Source organism: Mirounga angustirostris, unplaced genomic scaffold (assembly GCF_029215605.1).
Source record: "Mirounga angustirostris isolate CCGP_5_RB_7025 unplaced genomic scaffold, mMirAng1.0.hap1 SCAF_11, whole genome shotgun sequence".
Taxonomy (NCBI): Eukaryota; Metazoa; Chordata; class Mammalia; order Carnivora; family Phocidae; genus Mirounga; species Mirounga angustirostris.
The window spans coordinates 5,672,091-5,694,560 of NW_026991719.1; the positions used below are offsets into that span (position 1 = coordinate 5,672,091).

At 44.1% G+C, this 22,470-nt stretch overlaps 1 protein-coding gene and 1 non-coding gene across 6 annotated transcripts in view; one reads left to right on the plus strand and one right to left on the minus strand.

Annotated features, from left to right (window-relative positions):
- Window positions 1-22,470, minus strand: part of ANOS1 (anosmin 1) — a 187,377-nt gene that overhangs the window by 63,566 nt on the left and 101,341 nt on the right. For all 5 annotated transcript variants that reach the window (XR_010406022.1, XR_010406021.1, XM_064573704.1 and 2 more), the window contains exon 4: window positions 4,054-4,276. Coding sequence is in view for 3 of the 5 variants with exons in the window: in XM_064573704.1 (XP_064429774.1) it covers window positions 4,054-4,276 (223 nt within the window). In the remaining 2 variants the exon portion in view is untranslated. The remainder of the gene's footprint in view (window positions 1-4,053; window positions 4,277-22,470) is intronic.
- Window positions 14,149-14,221, plus strand: TRNAR-CCU (transfer RNA arginine (anticodon CCU)). The gene has a single exon. It is a non-coding gene; the product is annotated as a tRNA-Arg (tRNA).

The window sequence follows — 22,470 nt, forward strand, 5'->3', positions numbered from 1 at the left end:
TTGTGGTGAAACTCAATGATTTAAAAACAATGGGAAAACATAATGATAGAAAACTCAATGATCAGAATCAGCAGTAGCAAATCATGACATTTGATTATTCCTGTAAAAACGTTTCCGTCAGGAGTCTAAATGCTATGCAAATGTAGCTAGACATAGTGTTCCAATGAGTCAATAATTAACCATCAGTTGGTATCTCTCCTAGAGGTCATCAGTACCCATGGAAATTGTGTTCATATACTAGTAAGGTACTGACTCACTGTATTCAAAATGCTAAAAAACTGATTTGTGAATAGTGGGATTAGTCCATGTCTAAAGACCTGAAGTTTCAATATTTCAAATATGAAGCAATTCATAGAAATATTAAGTCCACACCATCATCAGATCTTCCAATTTGTTTGGAAACAAACTGATGTGTGATTCACTTTAGTTTATGCACGGGGAAAAGAGAGAGGATGGAGAGCCACAGATTAATCTCAGTCTGTACATGTGGAAAACAACCGCAGCTTTTCTCCTGCCCTACCCTAACCAAATGCCATAGCGGGGGTCAAGAGAAGCCGAAGTTTGGGCGGTAAAATAACATATCATCTTTGGGAGGAAGGAGAGTTGAACTCTGCCGTAAATCGGCCTTCAAATAGGCCAGGGGGAGCATCAAAGGGAAAACAAGTGTCCGGATATGCAATCGTTTCATGCTGTACACCTGTGGAGAATCAGCCTCTCAAACTTTCCGCAACGATGCTACGGCTTGCGTTGCAGGGAACCGGCAGCTCGGGTGCCATTTGCCCCCCTTAACACTTGCACGTCTTGCAGGAAGCTGCTAACAATTTTATTTGGAGGGCAAAGTGAAACTCTGTGTTGCTTTCCTTTGTTTTAAACTCGAACACCGAGCAAGGTTAACTTACTCAGAGGCATCACCTAAGGGTAATTCTCACAGCATAAACCAAATTAAATGCTCAAATAGAATGCATTCCGTTGAACATCTTTTCAAAATATGCATAGTTTTTAAAAGCTCAAGTTTGGGGCGCCTGGGTGGCTCAGTCGGTTAGGTGTCCAACTCTTGATTTCAGCTCAGGTCATGATCTCAGGGTTGTGAGATCAAGCCCCGTGTCAGGCTCTGTGCTCAGCATGGAGTCTACTTGTAAGTCTCTCTCCCTCTGCCCCTCCCTCCCACTCTCTGCCTCTGCCCCTCCCTCCCCCTCTCTCCCTCTGCCCCCCCTTCCACTCTCTCCTCTCGTTCTCCTTTCTCTCGCTCTCAAATAAATAAATCTTTAAAAAAAGCTCAACTTTGCAGCATCTATAGTTTTAGAAGCTATCACATCAAGTATGTCCGCCATCTTCCCTACCACAAACACAGGAGGCCAAACACAAGCATTGTGTCTCTGTATTTTAAAATTTTCTGTTTAAAAATTTTTTTAACTAACCCTATAAGCAATCAAAGAAAAAATAGGATAGAGGCTGGAACGTATCAATTTATTGCAAAAGTTGAGATAATTATTTGTGCGCAAATGGGCGCTGTGTGTATGACTACCTGGATAAGGACGTCCCGGACCTGGAAGGGGCTGGTGTACCCTAAGTACGGACACGTCAGTGGTTTTATGAGAGTAAAATATTTGACAGATACATCTTTTGATTGACCTAAACTATACTAATACCATGATTTAGGGTCCAGTATGATAGTTGGATAGACTCAAAATGGAACTAAGAGGACAGCTGGCCCAGCTGGGAGCCAGGGTCACACGTATTCCCGCTACCAACAATCAGACCACCTGAGCAATGGCTTGCGACCTCAGCTTCAGCCCTTGTGGCCTGGAAGCAGGACCAGCCCATCCCAACCCGTGATGGGGCGCCCCTTCTAAGGGACAAGATGGCACACAGGCCTAGCAAGAGCAGAGACAGGAGGGCAAGCTGATCTCCCGTGCTTGGCTCGGGGCAGTAAGAAGGCAACGTGCAGGCGAGTAGGACGGGGATGGCTGCTACTCGACGGACTGCCGCGGGTGATTCGTGTGCAGACCGGCTGGCTGGGTGTGTTTGTCCCTGCAAGGCCAAGGACCGTCTCCCTGAGACACACGGGCTGTCAGCACCACCATCCTCTTCTGAGAGTGAGCACGCACGGGGAGTCCCGGGCAGGAACGTGCTGAGATGCTTCAGGGGGCTCAGCAGCTCGGACTGTGGCACAGAGCATCCCAGCAGCTGTGGGGGACCCCTGTGGCTCACACACGCCCACTCGGTGGGGCCGTCAGGCACCCCCCACCCCCACCCGGACGTGGAAACCAGCCTTCCTTCAGGGACTGCTCGACAGAGCAAGGGCGAGATACCTACCTGTACCCATGTATATTTTCAAAATAACAGTATTATTATCCTAAGCTCACCAGGCAAAAGTCATCATCAGGTCAAGAGTCTGTTTATTCTATTTCTAGTTAGTTCTCCATGACTGACCCGTCTCCGCAAAAAAACCCAAGTTAAGAGCTACTTTATAGAAGAGGAACTTCAGGACTTAAAAAAAAAATTCCATCATATTTAGTTAAGCGTAGGTTTAAATGGCAAGTCTCTTTTAATAATTAATCATTTATGCTGGCCCTTTGTAGAATATTTCCCTTATTCCTCGTGAACCACACATATTTGAAATTCATACTGACTCTTCAATGCTTTTAAAATAAAAAGCATCTTTTAATTTACATTGCCTCTTTCAAATACCCCACTTTAAAACACTAAGGGTTTTACAAATGGCTTTTCAACAATCATTCTAAAAGCATCCTATTTTTACGGTAAATGCTAATACTTAAATAGTAAATGATCTATAATAACAGAAAAGGCTTCCTAATAATAGACTTTAGAAAAATTAAATGGTGTTGGGTTTTGCAAAAGTGATTTTATGTAGTTTATAGTGAGAGGCATGAACACGATAAAACTTTAAATGCATTAAAGAAACATCACCTGGTAAGAAGGGGAAAGCAGTGATTATTTCGAATTTGAGACGTAATATTTACGCCAGGTTTCCCAGGGTCTTATGCAAAAACAAGGAAAACGGGATGGATGACACAGATTGGAGGCGAGAGTAATTCCAAGGGAGTGTGCCAGAGGCAAGGGGCAGGGACGTGAGATCTGGGAGATGAGGGCCGTTGTGAGAGTGAGACCAGACTTCTGACAACAATTTAGCCAGCACTTCAACACCGGCCTTCCCAGCAATACCGTTTTATGCGGTTTAAAAACAACTGACCTATATTTGGAAATCATATATATTTGGTGTGAGTGAACGAGAGCAGGAGGGACAGAGAGATTACTCTTTCGACTTGCAGTGAAGAATGCCTAGTGATGAATTCTTCTTGATTCTTCATAGGAGACCCTAAAAAGCAGCAAAATTTTGTCTCCTAGGATACTCTGAGGGTATCCCAAACTGGGCATAATACAACAGAATCAGTTTGGCATAAAAGAAGGGGGTCACAATTACGGGAAGAGGCAAGTTAACGCTTAGGATCAAGGAGTTAAGGACTCTAGAAACTGCCTATGAATGTAAAGTCCTACGTCTGCTAAGTTGTTTGGTAAACTGAACCCCCATCTTTGCAAGAGAGCTATTCCTCCATCTGGGTTCTCAAGACACCAATCAAAATATTGAAAGTCCGCACAATGACACTTCTGTTCTTGGATTATGCCAATAGGAAAACCACGACACCCGTGTATTTGTTACGCGTTTTTCAAGGGTGCCCCCTCCCCAGCCTATTTTCCAGGGATTTAAATCGATTTGCTCCCATGTCCCCAGCGCCGCTTAATTGATTGACTCTTCGTGGACAAAAGCACAAGGAAGTTCCTGACGTGATGTTTCCTTCCTACACGGTACATTTAATAAGAATGATCTGCTCTGCCGCAGAAGGAGTTCGTCACGGCTGATCTGTATGGCCCAGGAATAGTTCCAGACGTGTCTCTGTGGCACAAAGTGCGTTTCTTACCGTTTTTCTTCTCTTGCAAGGATGCCTTCTTTGACTGACACCCTTCCCCGCGCGTACACCACTCCCCGCCATGAGCTGGTGAATTTCTGTTCACACGGCCTCTGCGCCTTACCTTTGTACAGCGTCTTGGGCACCTGGCAGGTGTGTCCACATCCGTTCGAACAACACTTCTTCACCCCAGAGCACTCATTGTCAGCTTCACAACCTTCTACGCAGGCGGCGGCAAATCCGCTGGCTTTCTCAGGAGCCGGGCAGTCCCCCTGCTTCACCGACAGGATGTACTTGAGGAACTCACAGCTAGTCAAGCATTCGTAGTTCTTCTTGGGGAACAGAGGCTGAAGACAGAATACGAAAAATTCTCTTTTTTAACAATTTTATCTTTTTAAGCAATCTCGACACTCAACGTGGGGCTCAAACTTACACCCCCAACATCGAGAGTCACATGCTGTAAGGACTGAGCCAGCCAGGAGCCCTGAAAAGAAAACTTCTCTTATTAAAGACACAGGACGCCTGATTTCCAAGATATCAGAAAGGAAGGTAGGGCGCCTGGGTGGCTCAGTTGGTTAAGCGGCTGCCTTCGGCTCAGGTCATGATCCTGGAGTCCCGGAATCGAGTCCCGCATCGGGCTCCCTGCTCGGCAGGGAGTCTGCTTCTCCCTCTGACCCTCCTCCCTCTCATGCTCTCTGTCACTCATTCTCTCTCTCTCAAATAAAAAAAAAAAGAAAGGAAGGTAAAAATTCTTACTTGGTCAAAATTTCCCGGCATGTCTTACAAAATAAATGGATTTGTTTTCTTTTCCCCCTAAAGAAGTAATATTTTACGCTTATTTCTGAAAGGACTCGGACCCATGAGTTATAACTTTGTACTGCATGCAACAGATATACACCAATCATACGTACGCAGGTTCACAAGGTATTCCGTTCTCAGTGAAATGCAGTTGTCCGATAATTGATAATGTTCATAAAGCACCTCAGTGCAATTTGAGGGCCCCTTCTGGACTACTCTACACATACACAGATTTTCATTCTCTACGGAGTCATTCCGGTTTGCGTGGTAAATGGCAACCACAGTGGTCTTAACTGTGGCCCTGCAGAAACTTGGTAATTCTCACTGCAGTAACACTGGCTGAAAGCTTATGAAAAAGGAGTCTAAGCCTCAGTTCACTGAACCTATTTTAATACTTTCCAGCTTCTAGAGCTAATGTGCACATGGGACCTCTTATCAATATGGAGTTATCAATAAACGATGAGATGGAAGAATGTGAATCCGTGTTACCTGTGTGACACAGCTAGGTTCTGAACAGCCTCTGGCTGATGGCATTTCCGTGGAGCCCAGAATCAATCACACACTAGCGACAACAGGTATTCCCGGATTTATTGAGAGACTCGCATTATGGAAAAAGCGTGAGGCATGCAAAGAACCAGTTACCAAGTGCGTCTTTCTCCTTCGGAAAAATGGTTCAGGACAGCATTTGGTTATCGCTCCAAGGTGAGAAGCAATCGGAGGATAAGGGCTTCTTTCGGCCGCTCAAGTGGGGAGCTGCTGAGGGTCCCTAAAAGCAGCCCCACCACCAGGGACGCACAGAGGAATGACCTCCCGCGGCGGCCCTCCTTTTGCTGACGGACGATGGCCGACAAGGCGATCGCTGGCATCCTAACTTTGAGCGTACCCCTCCTTTTGCCTTGACAGCTGCTTGCCAAGATTGCTACCCTAATCCTAAGCCAGGCCCTCCAAGCCCGTGTTCACCGCAGCACAACCGTCCAGCCAGGTAAAAATCCCAGTATGTAGGGTTTCTCCCCTCTATGTAGGGTGCCCTGTCCCCACTAAAGCAGGTTTCCAGGCAGGGGGTCCGGCACTCCCAAACCCTCCTCCTCCTCCTCCCCGGCGGGACGCGGGCAATGCCAAAGGCCTACCCGAGGCCAGGGCCCCGAGACTGGCATGCTGAGTGACCCCTGGAGGGGGTGCGCGGACGCCCGCCTTGGACGCCCACCCCCCCCCCGCCCCGCCGTGTGCACGGAGTCGGACCTCGCGTGAGGCTGCGCTCGGTTGGCCGTGACAACCCAGTCCACCCAGAGCTGTACAAACAGCGGCGTCTGGCACCCCGGTGAAGCCCGCGCTTTCTCCATGGTGGACGGAGGAGATGGTCAAGGAGGGTAGGTGTTTACTGTGGGATGTCAAATCCGAGTCAGGATGGAAGAAATCCGTATGGCAGCGCAGGCGAGCACAGACCAGGGGTGAAACGTGAGGATCGGGGGCCACAAGCCAGTACATGGGTGAGCCCCAGGCACTCATGACTGCGAGCACCAGTCCCACCTGGGGTACACCTGCATGACACCCGGCAACACCTGCTGCCGCACGGCTGCCCGTGGCTCTCCACCATCCGCTGACACCTGGTAAAGCCTGCCAGCCCGCGGCCTGCGCCTTCCCACCGATGGACTCTGAGCCTCCAGTCGGATCGCTGATCCCCAGGGAGCCCGGCCAGAGGACGTTAGTGAAGAGTGAGGGCTACTGGCCAGAGAGTATCTCACACAATGGGAGAGGTGTGTTAACACGGGGTTAAAAAGGAAAGAAAAAAGGGGCACCCGGGTGGCTCAGACGGTTAGGCGTCTGCCTTCGGCTCAGGTCATGATCCCAGGGTCCTGGATCGAGTCCCGTGCTGGGCTCCCTGCTTGGCAGGGAGCCTGCTTCTCCCTCACCCTTTTCTGTTCCCCCAGCTTGTGCTCTCTTGCTCTGTCAAATAAATAAAATCTTAAAAAAAAAAGAAAAGAAAAGAAAAGAAAAAAAATCTCACCATCATCCAAGTCCCTGGTTTAAGGAGTGGGGAGGACAAAAAGGAAGGTCTCTACCTCGTTTCCAAAAAGACGGTTAATTACAGGCTTGTTACTCTGCACGCTGATGGGGACCAGAAATCTCACTGAAAAGCCCAAACATGGTAACTTCAGCACAAGGACCTCTCCCAGGGACTCTGGATAACTCCACCACCAACGCAAATTGTTCTACTGTGCTTCTCCTGCTTCGTTTCCCAAATGGTGTTGCATTAAATCTGCCTATGGGGGCGCCCGGGCGGCTCAGTCAGTTAAGCGTCCGACTCTTCGCTTCAGCTCAGGTCATGATCTCAGGGTCCTGGGATTGAGCCCCGAGTCGGACTCTGTGCTCAGCTTGGAGTCTGCTTGAAGATTCTCTCTCCCTCTCCCTCGGCCCCTCCCCCTGCTCATGTGCTCGTTCTCTCTAAAATAAATAAATCTTTTTTTTTTAAGATTATTTATTTATTTATTTGCAAGAGAGAGAATGAGAGACAGAGAGCATGAGAGGGAGGGGGGTCAGAGGGAGAAGCAGACTCCCCGCCGAGCAGGGAGCCCGATGCGGGACTCGATCCCGGGACTCCAGGATCACGACCTGAGCCGAAGGCAGTCGCTTAACCAACTGAGCCACCCAGGCGCCCTCAAATAAATAAATCTTAAAAAATAAAAATTAAAAATCTCTACATGAATTATGATGGTAAATGCTACATCATGTGTATTCTATCACAATTAAACAAAAATGTGCGTCAGAGAGAGAAACGTGTGTATCCAGTGCCGTTTCAGACACTGGTGCTTCCTAACAGACCGTCTAACAAAAGGTGGAAAACTGAAAACACCAGCTAGGAAAAGTACAACCCCAAAGTTTAAGTGACAATCGCGGACGTCAAATAAATTATTCCCTCTCAGTCAGGAGAGTGTCTCAATCTAAGAACTTTCCAGATAAAACTCACAAGGAAGGCCATGGTTTCGGGATCGAAGTACCACACATTTGTAGCTAGTTAATTTTTTTTAAATGCTGTAACATCGAAAGCGTCCATTCTTTAGGCTTTTCTCCCTGACTCGGTTTCACGGTTCATTTTTCTGTGAGCCGCTGGATGTGTCTTACCTCGTTGACTTTTGAATCTCTAAGTTTAGGTCCAACCCTAACTTTGGAATCAAAGAAGTATGTGAAGGGAGCTATAACAAGTACAATGGAGCGTTTGCTAGTCTTCCTCTTTCAACAAAATGTATATATTACAGCACGCTGCAAGTACTTAGTCACCCAAATCACTTGGCCCACAGGGGCTGAAATTTCCAAGGAGAAATAGTTTTATTAAATCCGTCAAGTGTTTACTGCTTGCTCGCTAGGAAATCACCGTGACTTAGTTTGCGCCATGGTATAATCAAATCAGCTCCATTCAAGCTTCCCATGTGAACAGAGGGTAGGACGCAAGATTCAGATAACAAAGTAGGGGCTGCCTGCTCATGTGATTCTCATGATCTGTGTGCCACCCACCACACCCTTGAACCGTGAGGGACAGGAACACAGAGATGGTATCTCCTCATCTTATTAATTTACTGATGGAGCTAATGGGGCAGAATTAAAAACAAGTAAACAAAAACAGCGGCCGACCCAGATCAGAAACATCTGTTCCTAATGAACGTAAGAATGATCATAATTAGCATGATAATTCAGATTTTCCAGTTGATGTGAGAGGTGTTCTGCACGTTTATTCAATATTTCTCCTTTTTGGTATGGATTCGAAAATGGCGATTTTTTTTTTTTTTTTTTTTTTTTTTGCGTGTGATTGTTTTGAGAACCATGGAAACAAATGTGGGAACAGAAAACGTTCATCTTTGCACCAGAGCTTTCTAGACTGGTCCATGAGCCTGAAATAGTACCAACAGCGTTATGAATATTACATGAGATGGTGCACACAAAGGACTAAGTGCTATTATGCAGAGTTGGCCCACAATGGGTGCTCAATAAGACTGGAGTAATTGGTGTCTCTTTTCTTTTCCCATGCTACAAGTTTACTGTTTAACATTTCCAAATTCTTCTGTTATTCGGACAAAAATGCTTTAAGATCCAAAGGCAGAAATTTGGCCCTGCCGTCTCCACGGTGACCATCCACAAGTTTCCAACGCACTGCTGCCAATGTCAGCACGGATATCTGCACGCGGGCATGTTGCCCTGCTGGCAATTATAAGGAAGAAAACGTCTAAGTTTTGAGGATCATCTTACAAGTACATGGATTTGGTACAGCAGCCTTACAGAAGACTTCTCCTTAACTGTTCCATTGTTTATGTCTATTGAAGGCAAATGTTGATCCTCTCTATCAATTATCTTGGATCATTATCTTGGATTAGGCTGAAAAACTATTAATCGTCTGAATATACATTGGAGAATACATGGTAGCTGTATGCAGGTCTCTCACTATGCCTTTAAATATAAATTATTGAGAATGTACTAGTCGAATGGAATCAGGACCCAAATGAGTGCAAGTCAGTGAAAATGATGTGTGAATGTTAATACTCTAGATCTAAAGAAAGTGTGTAAATTGGTCTACTAATGGCCAGTTGTACGTCCTGTGAACAAAAGTCATTCAGTGTCAGTTAAGACACGTCTAACCAATCAGCACCTACTATTTCTTGTGATATTACTAGTTAATTACTGGTAGACTTGTCAAGAAGGGTATGAAAAATGTAGGAAAGGTGCGAGTTATCCAAATCATTAGGAGTATGATGCCCATCGACTTCATGGTAGATGAGAACATTTGTGGTAACACAAATGGATGTGCTAAACGTTGTACTTCTTCATAAAATTATATCAAGCTGTTAAGGCAAATTGTTCATTGTAAAATTAACGTAACTACAACTCCTCTATAAAACTATTCATATGAATCATTGCACAGATCACACAAACGGCAATCTTTTGCCAGGTCACTGTCTCCAATTTAAGATTTGGAAAGGTCGTGGTTACCATGCTCATTCATTTCTGTTCATTGTTTTTTTTTCTGCTCTTACGCTATGCAAAACTAAGAACGGAATGCTCTTCAAAGATCATGCATTTTCCTAGAGTAGTCAGTATCTCATGCATGTCATCATGCTCCCAAAGAAGGGTTGGATAAAGCAAAGTACTAGAGTAAATGAAAGTACTCTGGGGTACATGGGAGCAAGTGAAAAATCCTTCATATTTTATGGGATATTATATATTAGTTAATTCTTACAAATCTCTCCTACATCCCATGCCTTAGGTTAAAAACTAAAATGTGTTTCTTAGTGCCATATCTGGGCAATATGCTAATCTCAACTTGCCTGGCAAATGATAAAAATAAAGTGAAATCCTTACAATAAATAGTAGGTTATAATAGTTCTTGGACGCTTTTGTGAAAGATACCATTATCTTTGTTTTGTTTGGTATAAATTGCAAGGTACCATGCAATAAAATAGTTTGTGCAGTAACCATGGAATGATGAACATGAAAACATTAAGTTCGTAAATTGTCTTCATACATTAGAAATCATACATATATATATGAGGCCTCAGACATGTAGAGAACATTGCACTTGGCATTTAATTCAGTTCCACAGAACCGTATCATGCATCCAAGAGAGCAGCTTTTGCAAAAAGCCAGGGCCTTGGGTGGTTTTTTTCCTGCTCCAGCCACAAAGCACATGCAACCTTGAATACAGAATCCCTCCATCAGATGCTCTGCTTGCTCATCTCACTTATTCTTCCCCAATCCCCCTAGCCAGTATTATTTCCATTTTACAAATGAGGAAACAGAAGCTCAGGGAGATTATAATTTATCCAAATCACGAAACAAGTAAGCGTGTGGGCCAGTATCACAGCGAATGGCTTTCTAAAGACCACACCGTATCTCGGGGTAAACTAAGAAGAGAGCTAAGCCCATGGCTCTGAACTTGTGTTCCTATTATCATCACATGGGGGCTTGTCACTCTTGAAATATCCAGGAACAGAGGGAACACATTGCAGATAGGTTCTTAAATACATGCACATATGGAAACCATATATATATATATATATATATATATATATACACACACACACACACACACACACATATATACACACACATATATATACATACACATATATATGTAAATTATATATACATAAATCAAAAGGGCAGAATTTTATCCAGGAATATGGATAAAACAAGAACACCGAAATACAGCTTGTGCTATTGACCTTCAAGGATAAAAATATAATTTTTCAGGCATCCAGGTAGAAACAGCAGGTGGATTATGATGGAGAAAATGGGGTTTCCTCCAAATCGATTTCTCTACAAAATTTAATGCGTGAAGCCAATCCAGCAGTGGCTGTATAACAATAAGTAAACTACATATATATATGTGTATAGTTTTATACATGTATAAAAATCATATATTTACATATATAAAAAATCAGCTGTTATTCAAATGCATATGTGACAGAAACATTCTCAAAGACAGAAAAAACTCATAGAATATAGCACCCATGAGTCTTTCTTGCTAAACAACGGCAATGCCAAATTCAGCCATCCTACAGATAAGCAGGAAGCAAGAATAAATGGGCTAGTACAACACTCAACAGCCAAAGAAAATAATGCATATTCTCATATGTTATGTGAGGAAAAGTTTGTGCAATCCAATTTGGACTTCATGTATAATGGTAGGCAAAGTCTGTTGTGAATGGTTCTCAAATCTATGCACTCCTTTTTAAAAAACAAACTAAGATATGACCAAACTTTTTTTAAAGATTTTATTTTTAAGTCATCTCTACACGCAACGTGAGCCTTGAACTCACAACCCTAAGATCAAGAGTCCCGTGCTTCACCGACGGAGTCAGCCAGGCACCCAAAGATATGATCGAATTTGGAAGCCCGGTATAAAGAAATTAGCATAAAAGACTCAATCATTTTATCATCCACATAAACATAAAACTAAAATTGAATAAAGTAGGAATTATGGCCAAGGAAGAATATTTGATATACTAAAACTAAAAATTAGGAGATAATAATGCCAGAAAAATTGGTGGGTAGGAGTGCTATGAGGAACATACAAGTAACTTACGTTGAACTTAACTTTAGGGCATCAGTAAATAATAAAGCAAATATAAAATTTTTAAAATATGCTTTCGATCTCATAATAGTTTTCATAATCTTTTTCTCCCTGAAACTTGGGGGGTTTCTGTTTCTTCTGTTATACTCCAATAATGTTAAACTTCAAGCATTATTAAAAGCCAGCATGCACAGAGATGCCAGGTACGGTGTCTGCTTAAGGGTAATGTATCGGGGTCCCCAAGACCACCACCAGGTTTGCTAACTCACCGGGGGAACTCTCAGGACTCAGCATAGAGGCATACCGTGGGCTCTGATTTGCCACAGCACAATCAGGAACGGGGAAAATGTGCACGGGGTGAGGTCCGGAGAGAACCAGGGACTAGCTTCCAGGAGTCCTTTCATGGGGCCATCGAACAAGATGAGCTCGGTGCCTCCAGCCAGGACTTGTGACAACACATGGGAAGTGCTATCACCAGAGAAGTTCAAGAGAGACTCCGCGTCCAGAGTTTTTACTGAGGCTGGTCACAAAAGCACCTGCTGGCTAGCACGTCCCCCAAATCCAGACTCCCAGGAGGAAACAGGTGTCCATCACAAACCACATGGCTTGTACTAATAGTTTAAGAACAGGGAGCACCTCTTATCAGTTAGGGGATGATGGGAACCCTCCCCAAATCTACGTTCCCACACGCTGGCCAAGGGCCAACTTTTTAATTAGGAATTTCTAAAGAGAGCAGTCTTAGGTTTCCTAGGGTAACTCTCTTGCACAGGAAATTCTACCGTTCTGGATGGTAGAATTTGGAGTAATGGTTTGGTCTTCCTCTCCTGTGTAGTTGTTATACTAAGTGTTCAGTGTGCATATATAATTTCTATAAAATAATAAAAATGTTATAGTGTTAAAAGAAACAATCAAAACTTGCAGTTGTATCTTTCAAAGAAGGAACATAAATACTAAGTACGCATGAAATAGGAAAAAGCATTCTCAATTCAGAAGTTTCTAATTTATTCTTGAAAATGCAATTATAATTTGCCTGGAAACTCAACTATACACACTGAATTATTAGATGGGATTACAATTAATTTGGTTCCAGGCAAATTATACACCTTGGCCATGAATAATATAAAATAGGGAGAAAATCAGAAACATGCATATTAGGGAAGTCCCTTCCAATGAGGACATGTCCCTTTTGTCAAATTACAGTCATCTTTACTTATGTTGATCTCAATTTCCTCTTCCTTGCCCTGCTTTTCTATTTGTTTTGAAGTCAAGTGTGCCACCTTATATGGGAATATCAATGGTCAGATCTTCCACTGGGAGCAACACTCCAGAATCTTGCTGTAAGATCTCTGGAAGATCACTAGGCACATGTATGATTCCAGAAATTCAAAAACTCCTAGAGAGTCAGGGACAGTGAGGGCCCTCCAGTTAAACTATCAGTTCCTTCTCTCCCCTTCTGCCTGTACTTTGTTACCTGGAATTACCAGGCATGCCTATGAAATACATCAGCCCATGGAAGGATTCAGATACTAATTCATAAGCCACACTGCTATTCTAGGTGCTAGGCACCGAATGATGAGCAAAAGAAAGTATGAAAATTATGCTCTGCTATGCTTACAGTTTATATGTTTAGTAGCAAGCAAGTAAGTCATTAAATACTTTAATTTGTATTGAAATAAGTAATGGAAGTGCACATGAGGTCAACGAAGGATTAGACTAATGGAATGAACAGTCACGGGGGTAAAAGATACAACATAGGGAATATAGTCCGTGGTATTATAATAATGTTGTATGCTGACAGATGGGAGCTAGCTACACTCGAGGGGAGCACAGCCTAAAGTACACAGAAGCTGAATCACTACGGTATACTCCTGCAACGAATGTAACACTGTGTCAACCATACTTCAATTAAAAAAAGCAATAGTAAATAAACCTTTGAAAAGGATTAGACAAAGAGAAAGCTCTTAAAAAAGATAAGCCATCAATATTTAGAATGAGTTACATGATATGAAGGACAGAGGACTATTCTAGAAAGAAGGAATAGCAAATACATCAGTCTGGTAGGAGCTATAAGATTTGGAGGCAAAATTAATTCTACAAGTCTCAGTATTTTCAAATATAAAAGGGGAATAATTATGATTGTTGTGCACTATTACCCTAAGTATTAAGTATGTAAAAAATTAGCACAGATTTTGGCACATGAAAAAGTTAAAGTTAGTGTCAACTACTATATGAGTATCAGAATTTTTAAACATAGTTCTAGAAATCCTACAAAGAACAATGGAAAATACTATAGGTTAATTATGGATTGCCTGAAATCCCCGTATAAATAATTTTTCCTAAAGAGGAACAAATTCTAGGAGTGCCCAGCTGGCTCAGTTGGTAGAACATGAAACTCCTGATCTCAGGGTCATGAGTTCAAGCCCCACGTTGGGCACAGAGCCTCCTTAAAATGAAAAAAACAAACAAAAACAAATTCTGAAGCTGTGAAATGTAGTTGTTTATTCTTTGACTTATATTTTTAAGTTTCTAAAAGGCTTCCATCTCAAAGAATTTTGCAAACACTGGCCAACTCTGCAAAACCATCACACCCATCCAAGGTATGAGTCGAATCACACTTTAGAAAAGATACACACTTTACCTTCTTACAAACTGAAAAGGTCTACACCCCCAGTTTCAGTGCTGGTAGGGCAGTTCCCCACACCAGCTGGGTATCCTTCAATTCAACTCAATTCTGACACGATCTACCTGCAGACAGCTTCAGATCCCACAGGGAAGGGCTCAGTTCCACAAGACCACATCCTCTCCCTTCAGATTCCAGTCACAAGTCCAAAAGGAAAAAGAGAAAAAAGAAATCTAAAGAAACAAAACCAGACATGATAGAGGTGATGGAGTTAGCAGAAAAGGACATTTTAGAAGTCATTATAAATATGTACTCTCTTTCCAGATATGTGGAAGAAAGACACAGAAAGACCTGCATGGAACCTCCAGAAGTAAACGTGAAGAAATGAAAACTGTGCCTGATGGCATCTTAAAAATGTTACACACTATAAAAGAAAAAGATCACTTGAGGGGAACTTGAAGACACAGTGATGAAAATCAGCAAAATAAAGCAGAGAGGGGGAAAAATGAAGAAAAAACATGATCAGAGACTCAGTGACTCAGGTCAAAATACCAAAGTCTATCATGTATAATTAGAGTCCCAGAAGGACAGGAAACAGAGAGTGGGATAGAAAAAAATACTGGTTCATATGCAGGGGCATCTAGGTGGCTCAGTCAGTTAAGCATCCAACTCTTGATTTTGGCTCTGTGCTGGGCGTGAAGCCTGCTTGAGGTGCTCTCTCCCCCTCTCTCTGCTCCCCCACCCCCGATCACACACAGTCTCTCTCTCAAAAAGAGGAAGGAAGGGAGGAAGGAAGGAAGGAAGGAAGGGAGGGAGGGAGGGAGGGAGGAAGGAAGGAAGGAAGGAAGGAAGGAAGGAAGGAAGGAAGGAAGGAAGGAAGGAAGGAAGGAAAGAAGGAAGGAAGGGAGGAAGGAAGGAAATGGATATTGGCTGATATGTAAAAAATTTGATTAAAACTGTAAGCCCAATTACAATTAGAATTAGAAGCATCTCCATGACCCCAAGCAGAAGACCTATAAAGGCTACCCAGGCAAGATTTACCATAATTATATTGCTCAAAACCAGATATAGAAAGAAAATCTTCAAAGCAGACAGGGAAATAAAAAGACACTTTATACACAACAAGAAAATGAGAATGTCAGTGATTTTTCTGAAAACATACAAGACAGAAGAAAATAGAGATTTTTAAACTAGTAATTTAAAAAAATGTTAACCTAGAATTCTATACGTAGTGAAATACCTTCCATGTGGGGATGGAGACAAACCAACAATTAAAATTCTGCAATTTGAGTGATTAAAAAAGTAGGGGTTTTCCTTTTAAACACCATTTCCATCTGTTTATTTTCAATCCTTACCAGCAATTGCATCTTTTCTCTTTACAGAACATCACAGAAGGAAACACAAAAGACTGCACAGAATTAGCAGGCAAGTCCCAGTGAGCACTTGACAGGGAACCCTGACACCGTAGAGGGAGGTCCACAGTCTCGCTATGCTAGGGCAGCCCCTGGTCCCTTGGCCTCAGCACTGCCTGTTGGAAAGGCAGGCTCTGGGTGCCCACAGCACGCACCTTCTTCTACAAGATGCCCAGGTGATCCGTGTGCACAGCAGAGTCTGGGCCATCCTGGATGCTGGACTAGGCATCTGCAGGTGTGAGTGGGTCTTCACGTGACTCATCCCTGGTTTCATGCTCCAGAACTCTGGGCTTCTGACCCATGCGTCTCCAACTTCACACCCCTCGCAAGACTCATTTCCGCGAGCACGTGAACGTGGTCAAGTCTTCCCAAAGGAAAGGTACACGAAAATCACGCCCTCAGACTCCGAGCCCCTGGCCACAGCCCCTCTCTCCCCTTCTCCCACACACACGGTCTTAGAGAAGGAACCTAAACATACACAAACAGTTGTGTGTATTCGGTCTGCATTTCCTGCCATACTTTCTATTCGACAACCCAGAGTGGTAGAGATTGACTCCTCCTCCTCCACGGAAACCCTCTGACCGATTTCCAGTCACCTCCTCACAACAAATTCCTCTTCAATCTGTACCTCACTGACCTATCACAGAATTCAAAAGTGTTAACCTTGCCCTCCCCTGGAGAGTAAAAATGGCTAATATTCACTCAATGTTTCCCACGTTCAGACACTGGTTAAGTGCTATATATGCATCTTTCCTATTTTACCTAAATTTGATGCTCTTACAATTTCCAGCATATTCCCTTAACTCCTTCTACCTGCTCTGTCCCTCTTTTCCGACAAGATAGGTCTTTAAGTCATTCAGAATAATCTCCAATCTCAGCTTTTTATTAACTTTCAAAACTCATCAAGTGTCCTCTAATTGAATCTCATATAATTCTGTATTCCCCCAGCATCATATAAAAATTCAATGAAAATGGAGTCTATTTCAAAAAAATAAGGGGAAAAAGCCTACATTCCATGGAGAAAGAAAAAGATCACTTGAGGGGAACTTGAAGACACAGTGATGAAAATTAGCAAAATAAAGCTAATGGGATAGAAAAAATATTGGCTCATCTAGCCAATAATTTACTGAACAACCCTAAAAAGTCACTGAATATGCTTGACTTTCTCATTTTCCAGGGCTATAAAATTTGATATAATGAGGATAACTTCCTTTATAAGATGACAGGTAAAGGAAATCTCACAACAACTGTAAAACTTCATAAGCATTCCTTGAAATGTTTCCATTCCATGACTCCCACTATCCCCTAAATTGAAAGGGAAACCGGGACAGAGTCTGCACTTTCCACCACCGCCCAAAGGCCGCAATCCAGAAATACAAGGAACACTTTTATGCGTTACGAAATGTAAAAGGTAAAGGCTTACCATATCTAAAAATAAAAGTTTACTATGTATAATACTAAAAACTAGCATTTTTTGAAAAGGTGCTCTGTGCCGGTCACCCCAGCCTCCACCCCGTGTCACAGTAACTGCTGGCCACTCACGGGATTTCAGCATGGCAAGTGAAGCTTTCAGAAGAAACCTTCCACAAAGTCCACCTTGACACCCTCCAACACACTTGTGCTGATTCTTGTGTTTCCCCCACCCCCACCCCTGACACACACACCTGGGCATATGACATCATTTTCTTGTTCAGCACTCGTCCACTTATTTCCGTACATTTAACCCTTTTACAAATGTCCCAGGCACAAGAAGATGCAGCTTCCACTTCTCAACGCATGCATTTGCTGCATGCCCTGGATGGTAAGACTAACTGGGTTTTAGAGCACTGGAAGGTTAGCAAGTTTGAGTGCAAGAAAGCCCCTGTAAGAGCGTGATAAATCCTAACAGCTTTAGTTTCTGACGTGTGTTTTCAGGACCGCCGGAACATTCCATGGCCCAGGGCACCCAAAGTAGTAAGGAGCTTTGTTGTTCCTTCAATTCCTTCAAGTGCCCTTAATTAACTAGGATTTTGCATGATCAAAACTCCCTTCTTGTTCAAGGGTGTCGAAGCGCAGACGGTCGGCCAACAACGTTACGTTAGAAACAGGCTCTGATTCATTTCCTGCGGCGCGGAGTACAACTTCATCCTCCATTCTGTACTGGGACACAGAGCAGAGTTAGGAGGGGGAGCCTGGGGCAGCATACAGTGGAAAAGAGATGGACCACCACCTGGATTCCAGATCTTCTTCATCTACCTATTAAACATGGACTCTTGGGCAGATAGAACCATTTCCTCTTGGTGTGTCAGTCTTGTAGCCCATTCAGTTCACCGAGTAAAATTCAGGCTTAACTTCTAAGAATGGTTGTGAAAATCCAATACAGTAAGCTTGGAAAACATTGTGAAAAGCAAAAAACACAAAGAAATGAGTCAGTAATCCTATCTGCAGTTGAGTGAAAAATCTTCTTCCTCTTCCTATGTTCACAATGGCAAGAACTGGCTCTCTCAGAATCCAGGCTGGTCCAAGAACAGCTTTCCTGTAAGTCCTGGGTACCTGTCTCATTAGTGGATCCCTGACCCAGATGGGGTCTCAGCTTCTCCACGACCCTAACGTACACTTCACATTGCCAGTGTGGACATCCCAGTGAGTACCTACTAGGGTGGGGATATTGTGAAATCAGAAATATCATTATTGGGCGCCTGGGTGGCTCAGTTGGTTAAGCGACTGCCTTCGGCTCAGGTCATGATCCTGGAGTCCCGGGATCGAGTCCCGCATCGGGCTCCCTGCTCGGCGGGGAGTCTGCTTCTCCCTCTGACCCTCCTCCCTCTCATGCTCTCTCTCTATCTCATTCTCTCTCTCAAATAAATAAAATCTTAAAAAAAAAAGAAATATCATTATTAAAGATGAGAGGTGTGTCCTCCAGCAAGAAGGTCACTCAAACTACCATGTATCACGTTTCATCAAAACTAAGACAACAGCAATTGTAGTACACACAATGATCTTATACCATTAAGAAAGAAAAAGAATCTTTTCCTTGATAATTTAGATGCTTACAATTGTAAGAAAGGAACATTTAAACGTGAAGAAATGTGCATTTTATGATCAGGAAGAAAAATGGTTTACTATGATTTTTAAATCTTCAAAAAAATAATAAGATGGAGATAATGTTTAAATAATAAACTAAAACAATAAAGTATGACCTGTCTATGTATCTGTCATGACCCAACATGCTCCAAAAACTGACACGGGAAAAACTGTCCCATGTGATCCATAGAAGGAATCCTGCAAGGTTCCTGCTCTTACACGTTTAACTTTTCCACTTAAGGAACAACATCGTTAACTCTGACAGCAGTTTGAAAGGAGCAAAAGCAGAACTGTATAAATAATCAAATGAGAAGTTAAAGAGATCAATGTGTGAGGCAGCCACGAACCAATTCTAGGTATGTGATTATGAACATGCCTCCAAAAACCTCTTCCATGGAGGAAAATTGATTTTAATGACTAAAACACCAGGAACAATAAAGCTGTGTTCAGAAGCAGGTGCTGGTCACACAGATCAGGAAGTAACAACATTCTGAAGGGTCAGGCAGGTTTTGTGACAGGATGAGGACTGTTGTTTTTCCTCGGGCAGGAGTTTGAAAACTTCTTCTGTAAAGGGCCATGTGGTCAGCAGTCTCAGCTTCACGGACCTCAGGATCCATCACAGGTACTCAGCTCTCCTGCTATAGCCCCGAAGCTCCCTCCGACAGTATGCAGCCAAACTGGTGTGGCCGTATTCCTACACTTTACTTATAAAAATGGGAGGCAAACCATGCCCTAAAGCTCAGAGCATCTTGCGAATCAACACACGGGGCCAAACCTATCTAACAGTCTAGCTGTTCCACTTGGAGGACAATAAACTCAAGAGTCCTTGTGGCTGTAAATGTTCACAAAGGGAAAGCTTCATAGGTTCATGGAAACAGGGGTCTTGTAGGCGCTCGTTGCAAGTCACGTGATAAGGGAGAGGAAGAACAGGATTGTCTTAGGGCTGCCTCAATGAAGGATCAGCCTCCAAAATGCTGAAATGGGGATCAGTCTTGCAGGATTCGGTCTTCGTCAACGTCACAGGCAGACATCACCGCAACACAGACAGAAACAAGACACCGAGATGAAGAATGCTGAAAAGAACTAAAGTGGAACAGCGGGCTCGAGCGGTGGGACCCCTGGGCTGAGGTCTGCCCACGAAGGGCTCACGTGACCTGGCCGCCACTTGTCCTGCCTTTCCAGTTTCAATTCACCCCTCCCACCACAGCAGGCATCACAGTGGTACATGAGTCCCATTTTGATCAACTGGATTTGGTTCAGAAGACCTCACAGTTGTTTCAGAGAGAAGGGGGTATTGTACAAGTGTGCTATCACATTTGGAATTTCCAGGGACAGAGACTTCAGATGACCTTCAATGACATCTTCCTTCTCAGGGATCAGATGTCACAACATCAACCCAGCGTCACTGATATTAAGGGATCGTGTGTTTATGATGCAAACAACACGGTACGTCTCGTTCCACAAGATCCCACAACAGCGTATTTTAACTTACATGGATACATGGTTTGTGTACAGCATAGAATGCAAACTATGAGTAGGAGGGCAAGTTGTAGAACATACAAGACACTGCATCAACTCATCAGTTCTGTTGTATTTCTGATGACTCTGCTCTGTTCAATGCCTCAGGGGCCTGACCCACCTCTTTTTATTTGCTTTTTAGCAGACCCACCTTACAGTGAGCTGCACTGAGTCACAACGTCCCCTGATGTCATCACCCTCTTTGCGCACATGAGTGCGTGCGTGTGTGTGTGTCCGTGTGTGTTGGGCGGGACCTGTGACTCACTAACCAGTAGAATATGGCAAAGGGGAAGAGGCGTTACACCTGAGAATATGTTGCATTATAGAGACTTGCTCTCAGCAGACTGCAGATCAAGACTCTCCTGCTGGCCTTGAAAAAGTGAATATCCATCTCGTGACCGGCCTGGGGGGCCACGTGGTGAGGAAGTGCAGGCAACTTCCAGCAGCCATCGAGAGAATGGGACCTCAGTCCTATAACCGTAAGGAAATGAGTTCTGCCAACAACTAACTGCAATGAGCTCGGAGGCAGATTGTCAGCAGAAGCAGCTGAGCCCCCAGACGAGAAAGCAAGCCCAGCCAACACCCTGATTACGGCATCGTGGGACGCTGAAGCAAAGAATGCATTTAAGTCATGTCCAAACTCCTGACCCACAGAAACTGTGAGATAATAAATGTGTGTTGTTTTAAGCCACTAAGCTTGGGGGTCATCTGTTAGGCAGCAAGAGATAACTAATATAAAGATATATTAAACTGAATGCCAGGTCACCATATGTTTTCTGGAAAAGTTTGGATGGAATCCCTGAAGAAGCCAAAAAATGTTTTGGGGAAAATGGATGGATAATATGCCAGCTCCCTTGAGGGAGGACAGAAACCATGATTGATGCTCCTCTGTATCACCCCCCCCCCGCCACACCCAGAAAAGGGCTGGATACAAAGACGTAGGAAGGTTCTTCTTTGGGAGTTAACACTCAATCGTTAGCTTAGGGGTGAGTGTCCTTGCAGAGTAACTGGGCTAAATGACTTCGACTATCTGCCAGTCCTGTGTATTATTTAAGGCATTTTCATGTTCACAATTACAAAATGCTTCCAAAGACTTCAGTGACAGAAATCCTCAGGTCCGAAGCGCTTCCAGCAACTTACATCACTATGTAAGAGTTTGCGAATCACCCATATTCCAGCAGCCCGTCACAAAATGCTGAGTCCCACTTCCAAAGCAAAGTAAAAGTGAGATAGGGAAAATCACATATCGATCATGTCTGTGCTGAGAAACATTTCCTCCACTGCACTCTGCTAAAGCCAAACTGAATACTTTTCTACAAGAGCCCAACAACACTATGATCCCCCATCACCGTCCAGGGAAGTCGAGCCAAAGCAGCACTCGGATGCAGGGAAGAGGTGTGAGGCTCGGGGCTTTTGCTTTAGGCTGGGTCTTTCTACCTAGAGTGGGGGAGCCATCGGACCTGATGAGCTCCAACTTCCTGGTCCTCCGTGCCTTCCCAACGTAACTCTTATGCACTTACTGTATGCCTTTGTTTATCTCCACGCATATGGGGAGGGTCTGTGGGCAGGAGCTTGGAAGGGTTGCTGTCAGTCTCCAGTTCCCTTCAGAGAAGCCCCGGACCATCGTTTCAGTCCGGTGCCACAGGGCCTCCCTTCTGGTCCGCTCCCCACAACCCTCAACGGAGGTGCTTTGATTGCTACAGTGGACTCTTCGACCGCTGTTCCCCACCGGCCCTCGTGGACCATCCCACTCTCCTTTCTTTGAGAGGCCAGCAGTCAGCAGGCAGGCCGGCTCCACATCCTCCCGGCTGCACCCGAGCAGATCCCAGGCTGCGTCAGAGCCTGGACCCCCGACTCGCTCTGGAGGAGATGGTCCAGGAAAGTGGCTCTTCCCCTCTGCAGCACGACTGAGGGTTTTAGACAGCAGGTGTCCGGGACAATAACACCCTTTATTCTCTACCTGAAACCACCGGCCAAGTAAGAGCCTCGCACCCGGTTCAAGGCGGGCAGGCAAGCGTCCTGCCCGGGATATGGGGGCCCAGAGGGTGAACGATGAGACGAAAATGTCGA